The sequence below is a fragment of the Protopterus annectens genome, chromosome 7.part0, assembly GCF_019279795.1.
Source record: "Protopterus annectens isolate FY-2018-M chromosome 7.part0, PAN1.0, whole genome shotgun sequence".
NCBI classification, from domain to species: domain Eukaryota; kingdom Metazoa; phylum Chordata; order Ceratodontiformes; family Protopteridae; genus Protopterus; species Protopterus annectens.
This window is the reverse complement of record NC_056739.1, coordinates 1,526,120,938-1,526,145,265: the sequence shown is the minus strand read 5'-3', so window position 1 is coordinate 1,526,145,265 and position 24,328 is coordinate 1,526,120,938. Positions and strand designations below refer to the sequence as shown.

Below are 24,328 nucleotides of genomic sequence, written 5' to 3'. Positions count from 1 at the left end.
GCACAGACCTCATGTTCCAGTGCCCTTATTATTGTAACCGAAGATGAAAGTGGTATTCCTTTGTCCTCAAGGGTGGCAGTGTTTGAGAGATTAAAGTTTCAGATGCCTGCCCATTTCCTGAGGCCTTTAAGGAAGTCTTTACCCACAAAGGCCAGGGCCAAACAGTCCAGATAAAAACAGGCTTCACCAGTTTTCCATACCATGAGCTGGGCAGGCCCTTATCCCATCTCCTGTCCCCAGCTTCCTCTCAGAATCTCTTGAAGTTCACCCAAGATTTTGTGTGTTTCTTTACTTTGCAACCATCCTCTGAGCAACCATTAGTTTCAGCGGTTCCTTCTCAAAAAGTAAGAGAATGGTTCAGTTGTCTAACCTGTAAAACTCTCCTATCTTTGGCAGTTACCTCTGCTGGAAGGATTTCATACTTGGAAACCCTCTTGTACAAAGAAACCTTCTTTGTCAAGGATGCGATCACCCTATCACTATAAACTAACCCTACTGACTTTCCCAAGACAGTAACAGCATTAGCTCTAAGTGATTCTGTGCACCTTGCTGTTTTTTTTTTCCATTACCTAAGAACAGGATTGGGGCTGATTTTACTCTTCCTGTTATGTGCATAGGCAACTGACATTTTACTTGGTCAAGAGAAACTAAATAAGAAGATCTCTTCAGTTGTTCATTTATTTTCTGAATGGCGAAGAAGGTAAGTCTTTTGTCAAGCAGACAATATCCAAATGGTAACACAGTTTATTTCTAGTATTGTTTTCATTGCACTTCTTAAAACATGGTAAAACATTTCTTACAATGTCTTAAGACATTTCTTTAAATGTTTTGTAATAATTCGGAGCTTTTCTCCCAGGGGCTCCCCTGAAAATGGCCTCATACCCACTTGGAGTTTCCCAGTAATCAAATATCGGTCAATAAATAAATAAATTACAAACCTGTGCCTGGCCACATTAGGGTCCATTTCACTAGAGTTAATGCAGCCACTTCTACCTTCCACGGGGGGAGTCAGTACCCACTGTGCCCCAGAGGTGGCTACCAAGTCATTTGTCCATGCCTTTTCTCTGCACTGCAATTTGAATTTTACATTTAGGACCAACAAGGATTTGCCACAGCCATTCCACAGGGATTCCTGCAACCATTTTCCTTATTTTTAATCTTTGCAAGAGTTATTCTTGTAAGAGTGAGCTATATGAAGAGCCAAGTGCATTTATGTTAGGAACTTCCCTTAACGTTAGATGTTTGAGCCTGTTGAGAGTTATATTCCCAGTTGCCTCACTCTTACCCTCTTTTCTCTGTCTCTTGCCCTCTTTTCTCCTGTCTGTGGACATCTGTTGTTTGCGTATCCTATACACTCTTCTTTCAGCCTTACATGTATGTTACCCTGACCAGATGACTTCCCTTATCAGGTTGGATTAGAAGATGCTTGGAAACCTCCTGGTTTGAATGCTTTCCTGAAGAATGCATCTACCAGGGCAGTCAGGGTCTTGCCTTTAAAGCATGCAAAATTACATTGCCAAGGTGTGAAGGAACTGAAGATGGCATCCTTGGACATCGCTTCTGTACCACTGACAGCCAGGTGGAAAGCGCATTTGCCCAGCCTAAAGAGGGAAAGGAACTATATTGTCAAAGTTGGGCCAGCTGACAAGTCTTCTGCAGCAGAAGTCTTGAGAGCTATTACTCCAAAAGTGAAAATACAAGAAATCTGTTATTGTTTTAAGTTCTTCACACAACTGTAATATCTCTGGTACATGTCCCACATTTACACATAAATTAGGCTTTGATGTAATGGCAGTTGATTCTCATATGACCAAATCAGCCACATTTGTAACATGCCCTAGGCCGGTCCAGAATTAAAAAAAAAAATTCCTTTGTCCTTCCATTCATTTGGTAAATGCACCATTTTGTTTTTTTTTGTTTTTTTGTTTTTTTTTTTTTTTTGTTTAATAAAAGGTTCTGTCTTAAGCCCCTGCCTAGTGTTGACCTACGTCAGAGTTTGCAAGTAACTCCCTAAAACAGTGTACTTTATTTCAGAACAAATGTTTGCATCTGTAGTACAAACAAATTCAGCTTTGAATAAAAAATCAATAAGTCTTACCATCTGCATATACAAGAAAAAAATTGCAGATTCCTTTAACTGTTTTATCTGTTTACAATTACTTAAAAATTCAAACTTATAAGTGCTCAGATCCTACAGGATGTCATTATTATTTCAGGAAAATTTAGGCTTGGAAAGTCCCCCTCGGTTGGTCAGCCATGTTACAATTCTTGAATCTATGAATTATGTAATGCAATATTTTGCCTAAAGTACTCTTGTGGGAGGATTACATCCGTATAACTTTGTGGGCATTTGGAATGGTAGGGTTTAAATTCTGTAAGCAATAGCCCCTGCTGTTTTTATCATTTGAGACACCCAGTTAGTATTATGTGATCATTAGTGATAAGGGTCGGTAAGGTCACTTACTATATAAAACAGGCATGCCTAGCACAGATAAAGGATGGTGTAAACTGCCATTAAGAAAATTAGAGTATAAAAGAAAGAAGTGACTTATCAATTCCAGTCTTTATAGCACAGAAGGTTGCAAGCTTGCGTAGTCTGGCTGTTGGCCCAGAGGTTAACTTTGTGAACTGTAGTAGAGTTTGATTCCCTCATTTGCCTACTGTGTGACCTTGAGCGAGTCCGTTGACCAGACATTGCTCCCTGGTAGGCCTGAAAAGGGACTGTGTGTCCAATTGGTTTTCCTGGTTAACAAATTGGTATTTTTATTATTCTTAAACTCCTGTTTTAATTTGGAGCTTAAAAGCTTTAAAAAAAAAAAAAAAAAAAAAACAGCAAAAGGCTTGACAGTGTCTTTAACCAGGATCAGCATGACTTATTCAGAGATGAAAAAGGCAACCTTAGGGACTGTTTTTCAATGATACATGTGTGAGTTAACGGTACCCTAGATGATGTAAAGGTGAAAATTAAGTTAGTAGAGGTTATAAAAACGAGATTGTTTTCTAATTACTAACATGTGCAATGGTTATAACGTCCTCATGTTACTGTTTATAGTGTTTTTTATTATGTCCAGTCTAAATTATATTGAGATGTCAGTCTGTATTTTGAGCTAATTAATTTATTGCCTGGTTATTCTTTACAGCGAGCACTGCCTGTGATCCAGTTGTAGAAGAACACTTTCGTCGGAGCCTGGGGAAAAACTACAAGGAACCAGAACCAGTGACAAACTCAGTCTCTATCACTGGATCGGTAGATGACCACTTTGCTAAAGCACTTGGAGAGACCTGGCTTCAAATAAAGGCTGCAAAAGACAGTGCAGCCAGCAGTCCTGAGTCTGCTTCCCGGAGAAGCCAGTCTTCTCCTTCGTCCCACATGGTCAGTCATAGCCACTCCCCCTCTGTGGTCTCCTGAAGAGTGGACCATCATGCCATTACTGGACAAACATGAATTGCATGGTTTGACTCAGCTTTGAACAGTGCTTAAAACTGGGTGGGATGGGAGGGATTTTTTTATTTCAAGATAAAACATTTGCATTCTTGCTTAGCATTTGCAAAAGGGTTTGCCCCAAAATTGACAGAGACTGTTAAGTTTTATATGGTAATACCCCAGTTTCATGCCTCAGTAACCAAAGAAACCTTGGATGCAAACTTTCTGCCCCTAAAAGAAAAAAAAAAAGCAAAGCTGATTGGTTGACCCAAACTCATTTTATTTTCATTTTAGTTTTGTTTTTTTCTTTGAGAGTAAAAATTGTGTGGTTTATTTCTTTAAGTTTTTTACATAGTAATCTCTGTTGTATATACAGTACTTGAAAGAATATTCACATCTGATTTGCACTATTGGAGGTTAGTTGAGTTGCACTGCAACATTTCATGAAATGTTCATATTTAGAGGGCAAACTGCTGAGGTATGGAGTTCAAGCAAATGAACAAAACAGGTGAAAATGACTTTGGATGTGAAGGTTTCATAAGGTTATAGCTCTTTCTTTATATTTTAGTGCTTGGTTGTGACTGGACTGAGTTATGATGAAAATGTGGGCATTTGCAGTTTATTTGTATAAATTCTGCAGTTTGGTAGTGTAGAACTTTGAGATTTGGGTGGATCAATAGTGCTTACAGATGCATGTTTTTTATAAAAAAAATAGCTGGTATCTATTAACATATCAACTGTAAGAAAACTGAGTACTATTTAGCTTTACTTCAGAATTAGTTTATTTTTGTCAGTTATGGCCCTAGCTATACTTACTGCTGGTACAGTTGTTTTACTCAGTAACTTTTGTGCTTGGTATTCACTTTGATAGTAGCCAGCAAGGGAAAGGACAGCCTTAAGACAGGCCTCGTACGGATCAGTTAATGACCTCTAATAGTGCGGGATGCTATAGCTTTGCATGTGACAGAGAATACAGTTAGTTATGGGGCAGTCTCTCAGTGTGAGTTTGCTTACTGAAAGTCTGTGCAGTTAGTCTTTTTAAAGTGAAGAAACTGCTACATCTCGGCATAATGACATATTGTTACAGTTTTCAAAATATGATTGTTTTATTTTTCTAAGTTAATTGTAGATCTGTGCCATGGCAGCATACATTCCTCCATTAGAAAACTTTGTACAGGTATTACTATGTTTATTAATGTTCACTTATAGTAGCTACTAAAATTAGATTGTAGGGATAGGTAATACAAAATACAGCTGTGCTCTTATTACAGCAGCCTCTCATATTTGTACCTTATCTTCAGTCACACGCATACATGTATATGTACACAGACACACATCCATACATTCCGTCATTACAGTTATAATTATATCTAGGGAGTTATAAGTCTATGGTTATCCATAGTACATATTTCAATGCATGGAGGTTGAGTCCTGTAAGACGATGGCACTAAATGGGGGATAATTTATGGACTGCATTACAGTTTTGGGTCCAGTCAGCATTTAACCCATAACTATATATTTAATTCAGAGGGTGCAACTCTTTAATAAATGCAGGCAATTCAAAGTTAAAGAATACTGCTGGGGGTGATACTTATTTATACTGAAAGGTGACTGCGATGTGAATATAAAAGTAAAAGCTCTATAACATTTCACTACCATTTTACTGGGTAGTCAGTGCCCATCTGCTTTGACTTCCAGTACCCTACTTTGTAGGAAAAATCATGGAAAAAAAAACAAAAATACAAAAAAAGAACACTTTTTTTATATAGGTAACTTTAAGACCATCATTACGCTGTGCGTAAAGAATGTACAGAAAAATAAATTTGTAGGTATTTTTTGAGGAACAGATAATTTGTTAATGATATGTAGCTATTTAATTTTCCCTGTCCCTTTATTGTAATCATGCAGTTTTTTGAGAAAAAAAAGTTGATCTTTTTTGTTGTAGATTTGTCTGTAATACAGTAAAAGTGCAGGAACACAGTTAATCTATTGGGACACTGCATTGTTAATAGCCACTAGTTTTTTTTATTGCTATGGGCTACTCAGCATTGTAACAGTTAAACACTTAACACTGTCATAGAGTCTCTCTGTGGATGTCTTTTTTTTCTTTTGCATTAATATTTTGTATAAACATCATGTTTTTGATAAAATAAATTATCGCATTTACTCATCTGTGATGGGTAAACTGATTTTGGCAGCAAACCTTCTCAGACATTTAATGAGATATGCCCATTAGAGGCATGTAGCAGATCTGAGCTTACAACAGCATTGCATTTGAGATGGAAAGAACGCAGACTGCAGTTTTACCTGTATGGGAGGAGTAATGAAGACAATTTACTCACAGAGCAAAGATACCAACAGTGTACTTTCATTATCTTAAATGTTTTTGTAAATCTGTACAATATCTCTACTTTTTGTGGCCTTGTTTCACCTGAGAAAAAAATAAAAAAGGTTTGGCAGGCCACCTTTTTGTATTTAAAAGTAGCCTGAAAGAACAATAAAGTGCTCTTAAATCACAACATTGTTTGTGTTGTTCATTAATTATGTGGTTGCTAAGCTGTTTATTTGTCATAACTTTGTGTACTCTTTGGTAGCTGAACTTTTTCTGATTTATCTCTCACAGGCCCACAGTAAAATAGCTTTGCCATTATTTGTATAGAAGCCCCACAGCTGTCAATGTTCTCCCTTACAGGCATGTAGTGGGCAGTGATAGTATCAGTCTAATGTATATAAATGCTGTTACAAGGTTGCATTCTGTAGTCTGTTATGATCCTGCTTTGCCACAATGCTTGGCAATCCAAGCTAGTTACTAAGCTGAGCTTTAGGAGCACATGTTTAGAAGGTGCCATCTGAAATGTATTTCTGATGCCAGTCCTTGTCACATTTAGTTAAAATAAAAAGGAACAAGTCACTGTTTTTCGCTTTGTGAAGTAGGCTGGACCAAATTGTCACAGACATAAAAGTGTTAAGTACTACACAGACTTTTTTGGTAAGTAAATTGCAAAAATCTCTCTCTTCTTCATTGAGCAAGCAGCACAGCAGTTCACTTGTGTCTAGGGTTGCCACCTTTTGTTGTGATGAAAACCAGAACAAGGCCACACCCCTAGCACTACCTGTAAGCCCCATCCATCTCCTCCCCTCTTCTGCCCAACTTCCCCCATTTTGTGAGATCATGATCAAGTCAGATGAGGAAGAACACCCACTTTTTGTGTTTGCAGTGCTTTTTTCTGCCAATTTACTATGCTTTTCTGTAAAAAAAAAAAAAAAAAAAGCATAGTAAATCCACAGATTTAACAAACTCCAATAGTCTGTTTCTTTTTATAAATAGAATACTGAAGTGTGTAAAGTGTTTTCCAGACTACCAGACAACTGTCTTGATTTCCAGATAGTCCAGGAAAAAAAAAAAAGCAATAGGTGGTGTGACATCTGGCTAATATCCCACCGGACTGCCAACAGTAAAGTGACGTCCTCCACTTAAAAACCCAGGTCAGTAATTAAGGAGCCTCAATCCTCCCTACCGACTCCAGTGTGGGAGCATCACAGAAAACACCAGAGCACACAAGAGTAAAATTCTACAATTTCCCTTAAGAGCAAAACAGGAACATGCTCTTTTTTCCCCCTGGGACTGGACTATATACCTCTGTCCACCCCAGATGTAATCCCCTATCATATACCTCAGAGCAATGTGTTCCAGATTTTCATCGTGCATGCAGCTGCAGTCATTACAGATGGGTTATCCTGCCGTCAGGCGGGTCCTCGGTCGGCCGAATTCCAAAGTCTAGGTCCGGCGTCGGTTGTCGTCGCTTCTTCCCTGACGTCAGTGTGGCAGGGGTATAAAAGAGGCAGCCGACGCCATTTTCTTCAGTCTTTCTTGCTGCACGGTGCCCGAAGCAGAAGCAGTTCGCAAGTGCCGGTCGGCCAGCTCCTGAGATTTACGAAAGTATTTCAGCCGAAGTCTTCTTGAAAGCTAAGTACCCCGTTGGGGGAACTTTTCTTGCCTCAGACCGATGTCAGACAAAGTTAATAATTGCATTTCATGTGGGAAGCAAATACCACATAAGGATTTCCACTCTTTCTGTATACCTTGCTTAGGCCCAGACCACGACGTCTCGGCCTGCCGTTTTTGTGCTAGATTCAACAAGCGCACTATTAAGCGCCGGGCGGAGTTTGCCCTTCACTGTTTTGGCATAAAATTTAATTATATTATGTTGTCGGATACTCAGACTCCAGTTTTGAGCAAAAGACGCAAAGATAAACACCGACATACGAGGTCCGCACCGACTACTGAGACCATGCTAAGGCTGACTACTGGTTCTCCGGTGCTCAGCGAGGTGCCTACGCAGCCCCTGAGTACCGATGACACTACATTACCGGTGTCTTCAGTACCCGAAGTCGCAGGCCCCTCGGTCCCCATTCCTACTGCAGATACCGACGCCACTCTTGGCGGGGAAACTCAGAATTTAGACAGGCCTGCCATTTCTCAAGGTGTCTTCAGGCCTTCCTCCTTCTCTATTAAAGCTTTCACTAAATCTAAAGCAGCCATGAAAACCAAAAAACAGGGTCCTCAGACCCCCTCTCAAGGCCCCATGCCTAAAAAACAAATGCTTAAAATGGCTGAGGATTTGATTACTCTTATCAGGGGTTCTCAACCCCCCTCTGACAAAAGGCCCAGATTAGAGGAAGACTACCCTTCCTCAGATCAAGCTTCTATTACCTCAGAACATTCTGAGGACCAGGATTATGCCTATTCTCCTTTCGAAGACTCTGATTCAGAGGAGTCTATTCCCTCGGTCTCTCCCCCTGAGGACTAGTCTTTTGGGGAAACCCTGCATACATTGAGGGAACACTTTCACTGGGAAGGCCAAGATTACTCAGATTCCAAGAAAAGGCTCAGGGAATTTCTTCTGCTCCCCCAGCATAGGCCCCTGGCTATCCCTCCTGTTTTAGATATATTGGATGATGTGTACACAGAAGCCAGCCTTAATCCAGATTCTTTGCCTTCAGCTCCTGTTAAACCAGACAGGTATTACCGGGTTCCTGATTCTCACCAGTTCCTATACAAAAGACATACTGCTGACCCAGAAACTATTTCACAGGGTCCCAAGGGAATTAAGGCCTCTGCTGCTAAAAACCCATTACCTTCAGAGAGAGATTCCAGAGCTTTAGAAAGGTGGGGGGAAAAGGTGTACACCTCAGCCACTTTAACCATGAAGGCATTAAACTGTCCGTTCCATATGTTAAAGTATCAACAGTTTTTGTTATCTCAGTTGAAAAGCAAAATAACACAACCAGAACAACCAGATTTAAAAGAGTTGCAGGATTTGTTGCATGGTGCAGAGCAAGTGGGTAAACATACCTTGCAGTGTGGTTTTGATGCTTTAGAGGCCTCATGTAGAGCTGCTGTTATGGGGTCTGTTATACGTAGGCATGCTTGGCTCAAAGAGCAAACCTTACCAGATCATGTCAAAGCTAAATTATTAGATGCACCTCTTCAAAAAGATGTATTGTTTGGTGTTAAAGCTGAGGAGGTACTAAAGAAAATGGAGGAAAAAGCGAAATCAATGCAAACAGTGAAAGATTTCCTGCAGGTACAACCTCCACGTTTCAGCAGAAACTGGCCTTCAAAAAAATTGGTCCTTTCCAGCCACGGACAGACCTCAAAGGGGCAGATACAGATGCCCAAGGGGTAGAGGGCAACCTCAAGGATCTTTCAGAGCCAGACAGTGGCAAGCGCCAACCCCAAGAGGTGGAGAAGATAGATCACAGTCATTAAAACAGACACAATGACTTCCCCCTACACCTGCCGAGCAAAGCTTTAATGGCAGCACCTTTGGGCGGAAAACTGGCATTATTCTCAAAAAAATTGGCATATTGTTACAAAAGACAAATGGATTCTGGATATTATAGACAGAGGCTACAGGTTCCACTTTCACACCCTTCCAAAAATGAGAGGCATGCCAAACCTGCCACAAAATCAAAGGGCAGAGGCACAAAAACAAATTTCAGCTCTCATGGACATGAAAGCGATTCAAGAGGTACCTGCAAAAGAATAAGGTCAAGGGTTTTATTCCAGACTATTCCTGGTACCAAGGAAAGACAAAGATTGGAGACCTATCTTAGACCTATCCATCCTAAACACATATCTACAGGTGCCAAAATTCAAGATGCTCACATTACAGCAGCTTCTTCCCATGCTGGGCAAGGAGTCTTGGCTGGTAACATTGGACCTCAAGGAGGCATACCTGCATGTCCCTATCAGACAAGATTGCAGAAGATACCTCAGATTTCTTGCAGGTTCAACCCATTACCAATTCTCTGCATTGCCCTTTGGCTTATCTACTGCGCCCAGAGTGTTTACGAAATGCCTGGCATCAGTAATCGCCTTCTGCAGACTACAAGGAATACAAATCTACCCATATCTGGATGACTGCCTGATCCAAGCGGACAGCAAGGACATACTACTGCAGCACCTGGCGTTTGTAATAAAATTGTTGAACTTCCTGGGATACACAGTCAACAAAAAGAAATCAAAGTAGGTAATAGAACCACCAAACGGTAAACACCCTCAGTTGAAGGAGAAATAACAAATAAGGTCCAAACGAATCTGGTAAACTGAGGTTGAAGCAATGAGGTATAAAATCCAAAAAATCTTCAGGGAAACAAGCAAAACTAATAAATTTTATTCCATACAGACAAGCGCTTTCGCCAATAATAGCTTCATCAGGTCTATCTAGTACAAATGGATAAAAAAGCTGTTTTTATATATGATCTAACAATTCAATTAGACATAATTACATCACTCACTTAAAACGGAAATGTCACTATTTTAAAACCAAATAGATAGAACATCTTATTCCTTTTAGTGCACTTATATAATGATCCTACAATATGTTGAATGTATGCTTATATGTATGTGTGTAAATGTAAATATGAATGTGTAACAATCATGTATGAAATATATAAAGGAATGTAAAAATCTATATAAAGAAGTCTGCATAAGGAATGAACTAGATCGCTAAACTCATATATTCATGTGTGACCTCACAAATGCATTTATATATGGGTTATAAAGTGCTTGTGCAAAGTATATATGAAGTGCTTGTGCAAAGTATATATAAAAACTCTAAAATATATATATATGTGTTATAGAAACCACAGTCGTTTCTATTTGTGTATACATTCACAGTTGGTGTTTACCTATACATATATATGCAATCTGATCTTACATCATGATAGAACATACTTGTGTGTATAAATGTATATGTAAGCAAATGATATGTAAATAATGTAATAAAATGTGTTGAAAAATGTATATATATATGTATGAAAAAGATCTAGATCACTAAACTCCTGTGTGTAACGTCACAAATGCATGGAGTGAAGTGCTAGACAAAAAATGTCTGTGTGTAAATTTCTATAATGTATTAATGTATCAGATGCATGTGCAGAAATGTATAGGGATCTCTGAGATAACAGCCGTTCATGTTTGTATATATAAAAGCGACAGATATGTATCTATACTATATATAAACTCATGGGTATATGTTGATAATGTGATTTAATCTATATAACACATATCAAAATTATTCAAATGTTTAAAATAGAACTACTAGTTAAAAATCATCACATAAATAATTAAAAAATATATACATTCATAGAAATTGTCTAAAACATATAATATACTTTTGTATAAAAAATCAATATTCCTTAAAGTGCTTGTTCTATGGATATAGGTGAATATATTAGGAAATAATACAAAACAAATGCGTCTATAAATTTAAGGGGTATCTTACTTAATCTTCCTTCTTTTCCTTAATTTGGGTTTTATGGATACTCTCTCGTTTAAACCCTTCCCATTGTCCGCTCTCAGTCGTATGATCCAATCATTCTCTCTATCTTCCGTATGATTACGAATATCTCCCCCTCTACTATTGATTGGTATCACTTCTAAGACTCTGAAATGAAAGGTATGTGTAGAGTCATTTTCTACCACATGTTTAGCTAGAGCGTTATTCTGATAACATTTCTTAATGTGGTAAACATGTTCTCTGATGCGGTCTCTAAATCTACGATTAGTTTTCCCTCGTAGAAACTCTTGCAGACTACGCATACTGCTAAATATACTATGTTTGAAGTCATGCAATTTGCTGCTGTAGTAATTTTAAAGACTTTCCCTGTATCTGGATGCAAGAAAGTAATGCTTGTGTCTATATAAGAACAGAAATTGCATTTGCCACATGGCTCAGTATGTCCTCTGTTAGTGATAGACTGACCTCCCTTAGTATCACATAACATCCTTTTCAAATTCTTCCGATTTCTGTATTGAAATTTCGGAATTTCACCTACAATATTCTTTATCTCTCCATCTATATTGAAAATGCTCCAGTATTTACTTATAATTTCCCTGATCCTAAAACTATCAGAGGTGAAAGACGTCATGAATTTTACGACTTGGGAACTATGCCCAATGGCTGTATTGCTATATGGCTTGTCAGGGCCAAAATATGGTGTGGCAGTGGTTTCCCTTAGACTAGGTAGATCTTGTAAATTACTCTCCACCTCATGCACTTGGTATCCTCTCTCTGATAGCCTACCCTTCAACAACTCTAGTTCTAAATGAAATCCTTCAGTTGTTGGATTAAGTCTGGAGGCCCTTATCCCTTGTCCTCTTATAATGTTCTTAAATACAAATGAGGGGTGCATGCTTGATCTCACTAACAGAGAGTTGCTATAGCACGCTTTACGAAAAATCCCTGTATTAATCAGCCCGTTGGGCAATTTCTCTATATACAGATCAAGGAATTCAATCTTGTTCCTTGAATAGTTCAATGTGAAGGTAAGAAAGTCCGTTAGGTCATTGATGGTCCTAAGGAATAGTTCTAGGTGTTCTGTTGTTCCTTTCCATAAAAGGAAAACGTCATCAACGAAACGTCGATAGAATATAACATGCTCAACAAATATTCCTGTTTTAAAAAGCACTTCCTCCTCCCAGTGCGCCAATACCATATTAGCATAGCAGATAGTAGAACGGAGCTTTTTCAAATTGAAGAGGTTGCAAGTGCAGCGGATGCACTTGCAATACTGTTTGGACGCAAACATAGTGCCACGAGGTCTACGCATATTTAATATGCCTAGCCAAGGACGAGATTACCCCGAACTTTTAGCAGCTTGGCAGAAACTCAATTTGGAGGCCAGTAGGAAATATTTGGAGCTACTTATAGAGTTTTTTGCGCCAGAAGAGGAAGCGCTCAACAAAGAAATTAACAGCAAATACTCTACCATTTATAATGACTTTGATGAAGGTACTGTAACCCCTTTATTTGAAAATGTTCTAGATAGTGTGTCAGCACTAGAGAGAAAGCTGATTACACAGAAAAAACACAAGATCAGCAGGGACTTAACCGATTTTAAATCTGGCCAGGTCTTTGCGTGGCCGAGATATAACAATAATAGCAGTAATGTGACTCAAGTTAGAAGTTTTAACAATTCTGTGCAAAATGTTCATACTGTATCGCATGTAGCCAATGTATCTCAACCTGTGACTGGCATTAATGTTCCACAAAATACTGACAATAGAGATGTGAATATAGGGTCTAGGAATAGACCAAATGTAAACAATTTAGATAGTACTGCAGCAGTAAGGTCAGTTACTGCAAGAGGGAGGAATGCAGACATGGCTATTCACAATACCAGTATCAATTGTATTACCAATGTCAATACTTCTAATTTAAATGTTAAAAGAAGTATGGTTACAACTGACCCGAACACAGCTGCACAGGCCCTACAACACAGCATAAATGAGATAACACCAGTAGAGAATGATACGAATGCTTCAGAGACAGTAATAGGCATAATAGCTGGTAGTGTTCCACAAACCAGTTCAACGAATGAGGGGGTTATGAGTGGAGAACAGGCAGGAGGTAGAGATTTCATTAATAATCATAACCCTGATGACTCCAATGATGTCATTCATATCATGCATCCCAGCATGAATGAAGACATCAATTTATATCCCACCATACAGGTGAATAAAAATAATCCCGATATTACCATTGGAAATGCAGAGGCAGTTGTGAGAGAAAAAGTATTGGATTCCCGTTTAAAGACAGGACAAGAGACTACTTTGAATATCTCTTTTCCCCTCCCAGTGCGTTTGGAAAAGGGTCCAAGACGCACACGCTCTGCGAGCCGGGGGCGCCAGAAAAGGAAGTATTCGGAGGATTTTCCTCAGAATCAAACACTGAGGAAAATGTGGAAGAAATAAAAGCCAACTCAGTATTTAATTTATCAAACAGAGTTTTGACTAAAGATGAAATTTCTCTACTGGAAAAGGGCATGAATTTCATACCGAGAAGTAATAGTAACATAACAGAAACTGTATCTGACTTGAAATTGTTTTGCAGAAACATTATGTTAAAACTATTGTTTAAGGACATTAACGATATACAACATACGGATAGGAAATTCACCTTCAAGAGACTCAGTGACTATGTACCAGTTAATCATCCCATCATTGAAACTTATCAACGGTTAACAGAAGATGAACTACACAAGTATTATAATGAGCATAGAGATAGGAGAAAGCACCATTTTGACAATCTGACTCATGGTGAGAGAATGGGCTTAAAGAATCTGCAGGCTGACAGGACTATTGTTGTAAGGCCAGCAGATAAGGGAGGAAGAGTTGTAGTTATGGACCTTAATCAGTATTATGCAGCTATGAAGGAAATGCTATGTGACAGATTCTATGAAATCATAGATCCCCCTGAGTCAAAGAATATCATAAATGTAATAAAAAATATAATATTGGATCTCTTTCACAATAATAAGATTGATGAGGATTTATTTGGCTACTTAATGATCAAAGAACCTCTAGTTCCGATCATGCATGGACTACCAAAAATCCATAAGAACTTAACCAATCCTCCCATGAGACCGATAGTCTCAGGACGAAGTTGGATTACTGAGCATCTATCTGTTTTTATAGAAAAGAACCTTAGACCTATATTGAATAATAACAAGTTTGTATTAAGAGACTCGAAACAATTTCTATTAGATTTATATGAATGTATTGGTGGACACTCTGAATCAGAGTCATTTATGTTTGCCACATTAGACATACAGTCTCTTTTTACCGTCATACCCAACAGAGAGGGATCGTCCTTTATTTCTGATTATCTAAAGAAACATAGTGACTACAGTATGACTAAGATAGATCTGATATCCTACTTTTTGGACTTGGTTCTCAATAATAATATATTCATGTTTGATGACATCACATATAAACAGGTGGATGGGGTAGCCATGGGCACCCCATGCGCCAATAGCTATGCTAATATGGTATTGGCACACTGGGAGGAGGAAGTGCTTTTTAAAACAGGAATATTTGTTGAGCATGTTATATTCTATCGACGTTTCGTTGATGACGTTTTCCTTTTATGGAAAGGAACAACAGAACACCTAGAACTATTCCTTAGGACCATCAATGACCTAACGGACTTTCTTACCTTCACATTGAACTATTCAAGGAACAAGATTGAATTCCTTGATCTGTATATAGAGAAATTGCCCAACGGGCTGATTAATACAGGGATTTTTAAGTAAAGCGTGCTATAGCAACTCTCTGTTAGTGAGATCAAGCATGCACCCCTCATTTGTATTTAAGAACATTATAAGAGGACAAGGGATAAGGGCCTCCAGACTTAATCCAACAACTGAAGGATTTCATTTAGAACTAGAGTTGTTGAAGGGTAGGCTATCAGAGAGAGGATACCAAGTGCATGAGGTGGAGAGTAATTTACAAGATCTACCTAGTCTAAGGGAAACCACTGCCACACCATATTTTGGCCCTGACAAGCCATATAGCAATACAGCCATTGAGCATAGTTCCCAAGTCGTAAAATTCATGACGTCTTTCACCTCTGATAGTTTTAGGATCAGGGAAATTATAAGTAAATACTGGAGCATTTTCAATATAGATGGAGAGATAAAGAATATTGTAGGTGAAATTCCGAAATTTCAATACAGAAATCGGAAGAATTTGAAAAGGATGTTATGTGATACTAAGGGAGGTCAGTCTATCACTAACAGAGGACATACTGAGCCATGTGGCAAATGCAATTTCTGTTCTTATATAGACACAAGCATTACTTTCTTGCGTCCAGATACAGGGAAAGTCTTTAAAATTACTACAGCAGCAAATTGCATGACTTCAAACATAGTATATTTAGCAGTATGCGTAGTCTGCAAGAGTTTCTACGTAGGGAAAACTAATCGTAGATTTAGAGACCGCATCAGAGAACATGTTTACCACATTAAGAAATGTTATCAGAATAACGCTCTAGCTAAACATGTGGTAGAAAATGACTCTACACATACCTTTCATTTCAGAGTCTTAGAAGTGATACCAATCAATAGTAGAGGGGGAGATATTCGTAATCATACGGAAGATAGAGAGAATGATTGGATCATACGACTGAGAGCGGACAATGGGAAGGGTTTAAACGAGAGAGTATCCATAAAACCCAAATTAAGGAAAAGAAGGAAGATTAAGTAAGATACCCCTTAAATTTATAGACGCATTTGTTTTGTATTATTTCCTAATATATTCACCTATATCCATAGAACAAGCACTTTAAGGAATATTGATTTTTTATATAAAAGTATATTATATGTTTTAGACAATTTCTATGAATGTATATATTTTTTAATTATTTATGTGATGATTTTTAACTAGTAGTTCTATTTTAAACATTTGAATAATTTTGATATGTGTTATATAGATTAAATCACATTATCAACATATACCCATGAGTTTATATATAGTATAGATACATATCTGTCGCTTTTATATATACAAACATGAACGGCTGTTATCTCAGAGATCCCTATACATTTCTGCACATGCATCTGATACATTAATACATTATAGAAATTTACACACAGACATTTTTTGTCTAGCACTTCACTCCATGCATTTGTGACGTTACACACAGGAGTTTAGTGATCTAGATCTTTTTCATACATATATATATACATTCTTCAACACATTTTATTACATTATTTACATATCATTTGCTTACATATACATTTATACACACAAGTATGTTCTATCATGATGTAAGATCAGATTGCATATATATGTATAGGTAAACACCAACTGTGAATGTATACACAAATAGAAACGACTGTGGTTTCTATAACATATATATATATATTTTAGAGTTTTTATATATACTTTGCACAAGCACTTCATATATACTTTGCACAAGCACTTTATAACCCATATATAAATGCATTTGTGAGGTCACACATGAATATATGAGTTTAGCGATCTAGTTCATTCCTTATGCAGACTTCTTTATATAGATTTTTACATTCCTTTATATATTTCATACATGATTGTTACACATTCATATTTACATTTACACACATACATATAAGCATACATTCAACATATTGTAGGATCATTATATAAGTGCACTAAAAGGAATAAGATGTTCTATCTATTTGGTTTTAAAATAGTGACATTTCCGTTTTAAGTGAGTGATGTAATTATGTCTAATTGAATTGTTAGATCATATATAAAAACAGCTTTTTTATCCATTTGTACTAGATAGACCTGATGAAGCTATTATTGGCGAAAGCGCTTGTCTGTATGGAATAAAATTTATTAGTTTTGCTTGTTTCCCTGAAGATTTTTTGGATTTTATACCTCATTGCTTCAACCTCAGTTTACCAGATTCGTTTGGACCTTATTTGTTAAAAAGAAATCAAAACTAATACCCTCTCAACAAATAATTTTCCTGGGTGCCAGCTTGAATACAACCACCCAGATGGCCTACCTCACGCCAGACAAACAAGGGCAACTGTCTCAATACTTCAGCAAAATGGCAACTTTCACCAGGCTAACTGCAAGGAAAGTCCTGCAGGCTCTGGGATTCATGGCATCTTGCATCCTACTAATCCCATGTGCAAAGCTGCATATGAGGAAACTTCAATGGTACCTAAAAAACTTATGGTCTCAACACAGCCACAGCTTGGAAACAATTATACCACTCATTCCATGCCTTCAAAAGGAATTTTTGTGGTGGGCTCAAGCATGCCAAAGAAACACGGGTCTCCCTTTCTGTGTACCTCAAGCAACTCAAATCATCACAACAGACGCCTCAGACTACGCCTGGGGAGCACACACGACAGATCAGTGCATTCAGGGAAAATGGTCCCAAAAAGAGAAGCACCTACACATCAACCAAAAGGAAATGCTAGCCATGCAAAATGCTATTATGACCTTCAAAGACCTACTGCATCCAGGCCAGCTATTGATAAGGACAGACAACAACACAGTGATGTGGTACATAAACAAACAGGGGGGAACTCATTCATACCCCCTGTGCAGGCAAGCCATGACCCTATGGAACACAGCACTGAAATTGCAAATTCAACTACAGGCACAATTCCTGCCAGGGAAGGAAAACACACTGGCAGACAACCTAAGTAGAAATATGACAGATCCACACGAATGGAAGTTGCATCCTCAAGTTTTCACAAAGATAACTCAGACATGGGGACAGCCAGACATAGATCTCTTTGCTACCCACAGAAATTACCAGTTGAAAAAATTTTGTTCAAGGACCTATCATCTACAGGCCTGGAAAGTGGACGCACTTTCTTTCAATTGGACAACATTGACAGTCTATGTCTTCCCGCCTCTTCCTCTGCTGCCCAAAGATCTATTAAAAGCCAGAGCAGAGAGGCCAAAAATGATTCTCATTGCCCCAGACTGGCCAAGACAACACTGGTATCCGCTCCTGAAAAGCCTGACACATTCCCCACCATGGATCCTACCTCTAGTCCCTCTTCTGTTGTCCCAGCACAACTACAAAACCCTTCACAGCCAGCTCAAAACCCTAAATCTTGCTGCATGGAGAATTCCTTGATTTCCCAACAGACTCTCCTCTCCAAGGAGGTGCAGGATGTCATCTTGGAGGCCAGAAGACCTTCTACTAGAAAATCCTACTCCGCCAAATGGAAACGATTTTGCGCCTGGAATCAAGACAAGGGCCAGAATCCTTGGGTAATAAATATACCTCAAATTTTACAGTACCTAGCTGAGATGTTAAACAGTGGACTTTCCTTCTCCTCCATCAAGATCCACGCTTCAGCCATTTCTGCACAATACAACACAGATCTTCCTTTATTCTCTCATCCCCTCTTAAGGCAGTTCCTCAGAGGGGCAAAGAATATAAAACCCCCAAGGAAACCACCAGTCCCTGCTTGGGACCTCAACTTCGTATTGGAAAAGCTGACCCTTCCTCCCTTCGAGCCAGCTTCTTCAACAGAATTACAATACTTGTCATGGAAAACAGCCTTTCTTCTGGCTATCACCTCAGCACGCAGGGTTTTGGAGCTACAGGCCTTCATGGCTGTGCAACCATTCATCATTTTCCATCAGGACAGAGTTTCCTTACGAACCAACCCTACCTTTATGCCAAAGGTAGTTTCCAGTGTAGCTTTGAATCAGACTATCCACTTACCTACCTTTTTTCCTAATCCACAAAACAAAGGGGAAAGACTACTACATTCCTTGGACATTCACAGACAACTTTGTTATTATTTGGACAGGACAAAGCCATTCAGGAAATCCGAGCAACTCTTTGTGTCCTATGCTACAGGTGCTCAAGGAAAGGCTATTTCCAAACAGACAATTTCAAAATGGATAGCCCACTGCATACGCTTTTGTTACTCATTTCATGGAAAAACTGTGCCTGCATGCATCAGATCCCACTCCACCAGGGCCACAGCTACCTCTGCAGCTTTCCTCAGGGGGGTCCCTACCAAGGACATTTTGGAAGCAGCCACTTGGAGTTCAGTGCACACTTTCTCCAAGCACTATCACCTTCCACTATACTCTAAATCTAGAGCGGGTTTTGCCACAGCAGTCTTGCAGGGCATCTTCGCTCCTCCTAGTTCCACTTAGTGCCTACCACCCCTACTTAGCTTTGGGATTCTTCCCATCTGTAATGACTGCAGCTGTATGCGCGATGAACATAGTACAGTTTTGTACCTACCATAAATGTAGATGTTCGAGTGCTCATACAGCTGCAGTCCAGGTTACCCCCCCTCCGTCCCCTCTTAGGACAGGCCTTATGACAAACACCTTATCATACAACCTATTTGGGGTATTCTCTTATGGTGTATTTGCTTGCAACTACTGTTTTTTGATTATTCTATATTGCATGTTTGCATAAATTTATGTTTTGCCTTCCTTCTGGGGGCACCTGACATTTGGGGCAAGAAAAACTGAAGAAAATGGCGTCGGCTGCCTCTTTTATACCCCTGCCGCACTGATGTCAGGGAAGAAGCGACGACAACCGACGCCGGACCTAGACTTTGGAATTCGGCCGACCGAGGACCCGCCTGACAGCAGGAAAACCCATCTGTAATGACTGCAGCTGTATGAGCACTCGAACATCTACATTTATGGTAGGTACAAAACTGTAATTTTAAGACTTCTGACTCACTCACACTCAAAATAAATTTAAATCTCACACAATCAAACACTTACAGGAAGCCTGACACAGATTTCCAGCTGTGTCCCCTCCCTAATACAAATGGTAATGCTGCCATCAGAGTCAGACAGGTCTACACGCCCTTCAAAGGGTGATCAATTATTAAAAATTAAATATCAAAATAAATAATAGCTATGACCAGAAGCAGCCAGGCATTTGAGGTGACTTGGGGAGGATCAAACAGGTATAAGAACTTTCTAATCTCTAATTAACACACTGATTGTCCAGCCACAATGTAAAGTAATAAAAACATTTAATAATAAGTAAAATTATTACAAGAATGTAAATCAAAAACTTTCACAGATGACAGTGTTTTCATTTACAGAGATGGCAATGCTGCTTCTGTCATGCAGAGAAAAAGCAAGCTGTCTGAAAACTACTGGTTACAGTCAAAATCATAAAAAAACTGTAGCAGAACATAAGGTCTTATTATAGACCATTTGGCAATAATAAGTGACATAGTTAGATTAATGAGTTATGCATTATTGCTTACTTCCTGGCTGTGCTTCTTGGTGTGTGAGTAGAGCTAGTGAACATCTTATACTATGTACTGTCTGTCAGTAAGGATTATTGTTAGGCAAGTAGGAAAACAACTTCAGGTGCATTTACAAGACTCTGTGTTTTTCTTATTAGTGCTTCACTGTCAACTTCTCATTCAGGAAATCCTCAGTTGAGTAATCGGGTCATATTTCATGCATTTAAAGGAAAATTTTTCAAAAATATTTATTTTTAATATAATTCATGTTGAGGTCATCTGGCAGGTCCCCATCTTACTTTTCATCCTTTGTTTGTTAGCACTGTATATTCAACTCTCTTTACCATCAGCAATTCAGAATCATCACCATACATGAGCAGTATTATGACATACAAACTGCACTTCACATTTCTAGCACTGAAGGACAAAAAGGCATTTAGCAATAATTTGTACTGCAGTCGTTCTGCAGTATTCCTAAATGTCTGTACATTTGTCATTACTTTTAAAATGTCACATGCTGCACTTTTTGAAAAACTGTCCACAGTTTTTCTAACTTGGAAAGAAAGACGTATGTAAAATATTGCTTTTATTTAACTTAATGTACAGAAGTGCGCATTTTTTTTTCAGTTGTCAGTATTCTTAAATTTTACAGTCATATGTTTTTAAACGTCTCACCTCTGCAAACAGTAAAACTTTCTGATATAAAATCGAGACGACTAGTATTAAAAATACTTAACTAAAGATAAAATGATCACATTTAACTATATTAAGTGGAATAATAGAAAATGAAGTATTTACAAAATGTGGAAAAATGGCAAAAGAAATAAAAAGTTGAATAGGTTCATATAATAATTGTGCCAGTCAGCATCTACTCAGTATATTATTTTCATTCTTCTGTTGTAGACAACCCACTCCTGGCTGGAAGTCAAATTTTGTTCCGTCATTTTAGATCTTAAAATTAATATGTTTATTGCCTTTATGTTAATTTGTATGCTCTCTGGCAAAAATAAAGAAAACAGGCTGTCTCGAATTCCTAGAACTAACCTTCCTTGAAGCAGTTAAGAATATCTATAACAATGATTTATGTTTTGATTTAATATTAAAATTACCTTCCAAGAATGTTTGACCAGAATATCTCTCAAGAATTAAAACAAATTATGATAATAGAATATGCATGTCCATACAGTTCTTATCAACATTTTACATCTTCATTGAAATATTTCATTTTATGTTTTTGGGTGCGGAGAATGACATTTATACATTTCTGTGTAAACATTTTCCAGACAGCACTTGATGTTGTCTGTGCATTAGGTCTCAAAATTATAGCCTTCTCTTTTATCATTTAAATTTGTAAAAGAAGACTTAATCACGTAATTGCAATGACTAGGTAGTATTACAAATGTAATATGTAATTTGTATAATAATGCATATGATTTTAATGAAAGTGTCATTTAAATTACATGTAACAAAAATAAGTAAATTAGGACAGTTTTCTTTGTGTAGAATATGAATTACAATCAACTTTTAGCTTGGAAGGTTTACATGGTGCTGGATCCTCACTTAGTCTTTTTTATGAATATTGTGTGTTAGTTGCAAGTCTGCTACTGATATGATTTTAGAATTATCGCTACATTTATAAAGTTTTGTCTTTCCATACTTTTTACAGTCATCAGTGTTGTTACTATTAAATCCTTCTGCATGATTACATAGAATGACTTTAAAAATCCATTGTTTAAATGAAGAAGGCTAAGTAATTGAATACCTAAAGTTATTTTAGGATATTATTGGGAATATCAATAGAATATTGTAAGTATTCAAGCCAGTTCCCCCTCTATTGCAAGGTATTCTTTTAAGGCTATATTTAGGGTTTTTTGTTGACCTTAAAAAAGGGTAAAATGGCATTGTTCATTTGTTTTTTATTTCCTAGATAAGTACTAGGCTAGCTGCCATTGGAGGCAATGTTAAGCCTAGCCAATTTTCCTTCAAAGGTGAGACTCAAACCTTGCATCTTGTGTATGTGAGATAAACACCTTAACCATTATACCAAATACCAACTATTCAAATTACTAAAATGTAAACTTGAATTCTGAAAAGGAAGCAAGCGAGAAGATAAGCAGTTTAAGCAGTGTATGTCACTTCTGTACAAATTGTTACCACTGAAAGCATATGTCTATATGTACATTTGCAAAGTTCCAGAAAACCTTTTGGAGAAGGTAAGACAAATGGGGATGCCTAGACAATAAGTACACACAACAGATGCTGTTCTGTACTTGAAGTAAATATAGTAACACATTCAGAAATGTGTTCTGCCCAAGCAGCAGGTCTGCAGATTACATGAGCTCAGGGAAAGAAGCCAGATGCAATACACATGGTTTTCATTATCTTGGGAGCAATTCTGTCAAATACATTCTTTCCTGTGCATCACAAACATAACCTTAAATGTTAGCCAGTTGGTCCTTACACTGCCAGATTGCATCAGAACCAAGGTAAGCAACAACACCAAAAAGACTAATTAAACTTTAAGGTTTGTCAACTACTTGTTGGAGCTCTACTACAACCTTAGGGAAAAACACAAGATAAAAAGCTTCCATGAACATCATCTAGAACTCATAACTGTTCTGATTCTTACAGCCACCAAAGTAAAGGTCTCCTGTCATCTCATTCATGCCATCTCACACTTGTCTAAAAGCTAAACTAGCCTTTTCATTATCATTGCCAATACAAGACAGTCTCTATGCTGTGCTGGGTCTATATTAGAAGCACGAAAATGCTTCTGAGCGAATACAGAAACCGCAGCACATATTCATTGAATCGCATTTAAGCGATTCGATGAATATGTCATAGGGCAAGGAGATAGTTGACCAACTTAATGGAGTTGCCCTTTCCTTCCCTGTAGTGCGATCTCGGAGCTGTTATATTTAGTTAGGAGGGTGTGGAGGGCAGAGGCCCCCCCGACCTGTTTATGATGTTAAATTATTTTTTTTAACGAACAGTCGTGCAAGTTTTTTCCCTAGGGAAAAATTTACTTACGTGGCCGTTCGCTATTGTTAGGTTTTGTGCATTGTGTGTCGACTTTTATGTAGTCACACATATGCACTTTCAGTCTTATAATACAGACCCTGCTGCGCTGATCATCAGCATGCTAGCAAATATGACAACTTAGTCCTTAAAGAAGTATTTTTTTACCGACATTTAAATCAGTAGTACATCATTCCGTAAAGTAAAGAATGGTAGTTCCCAGGTGGACCTTTAGAGATGTGAAACTGTAATCTTTGCTGAGACACTACTAGCAACAATGTGTTCCCTTATTCCATACAAGGTACCTAAACCAGAGGAAGTATACTGATGAGCTCATCATAGACTAGAAAATAAATACATTTGTTGGTAGAGAACAAATAAGTATTATGGTGTCTAATATTTTGGTAATAAACACATTTTGATTAAATTCCATAATCTATCCTCAAAGGTAAATATGTTTTTAACTAATTAATGAAAACATTAATACTATTCAGAATATTATAATCTGTTTTCATAATTGTGCCCAAGTTGTCTTTTTTTGCTTATTTCAAGGTATTTGAATTTCTTAACATTTCACTTGTTATGTTCTTTTGGGGATAGTGTCTGCCATGTTTTATAAATTAGTGAAGGTTTTGTTTTGTTGTTGTTAAGAGTACTAATTTTATAACCAAATATTTTAATAAATCATCAGTAGCGTTAATCAGATGTGCAGTGTTTGTAGTTTTCTTGCTAGTATATTTGCAAATAATGAAACATTAAATGGTAATCCATGACTGTGCATGGGTATATCATGAGAAACCCATGGTTGGTGTAGTTTGATCATGAGGGCAAAGCTTGACT

The 24,328-nt window shown here is 37.8% G+C and overlaps 1 protein-coding gene across 4 annotated transcripts in view; it reads left to right on the top strand.

Annotated features, from left to right (window-relative positions):
• VGLL4 (vestigial like family member 4) overlaps nt 1–5,943 on the top strand; it is a 1,022,072-nt gene extending 1,016,129 nt beyond the window's left edge. For all 4 annotated transcript variants that reach the window (XM_044078063.1, XM_044078064.1, XM_044078062.1 and 1 more), the window contains one exon: nt 3,141–5,943. In XM_044078063.1, coding sequence (XP_043933998.1) covers nt 3,141–3,409 — 269 coding nt within the window. In that variant the 3' untranslated portion in view covers nt 3,410–5,943. The remainder of the gene's footprint in view (nt 1–3,140) is intronic.
• Nucleotides 5,944–24,328: the final 18,385 nt, after the last annotated feature.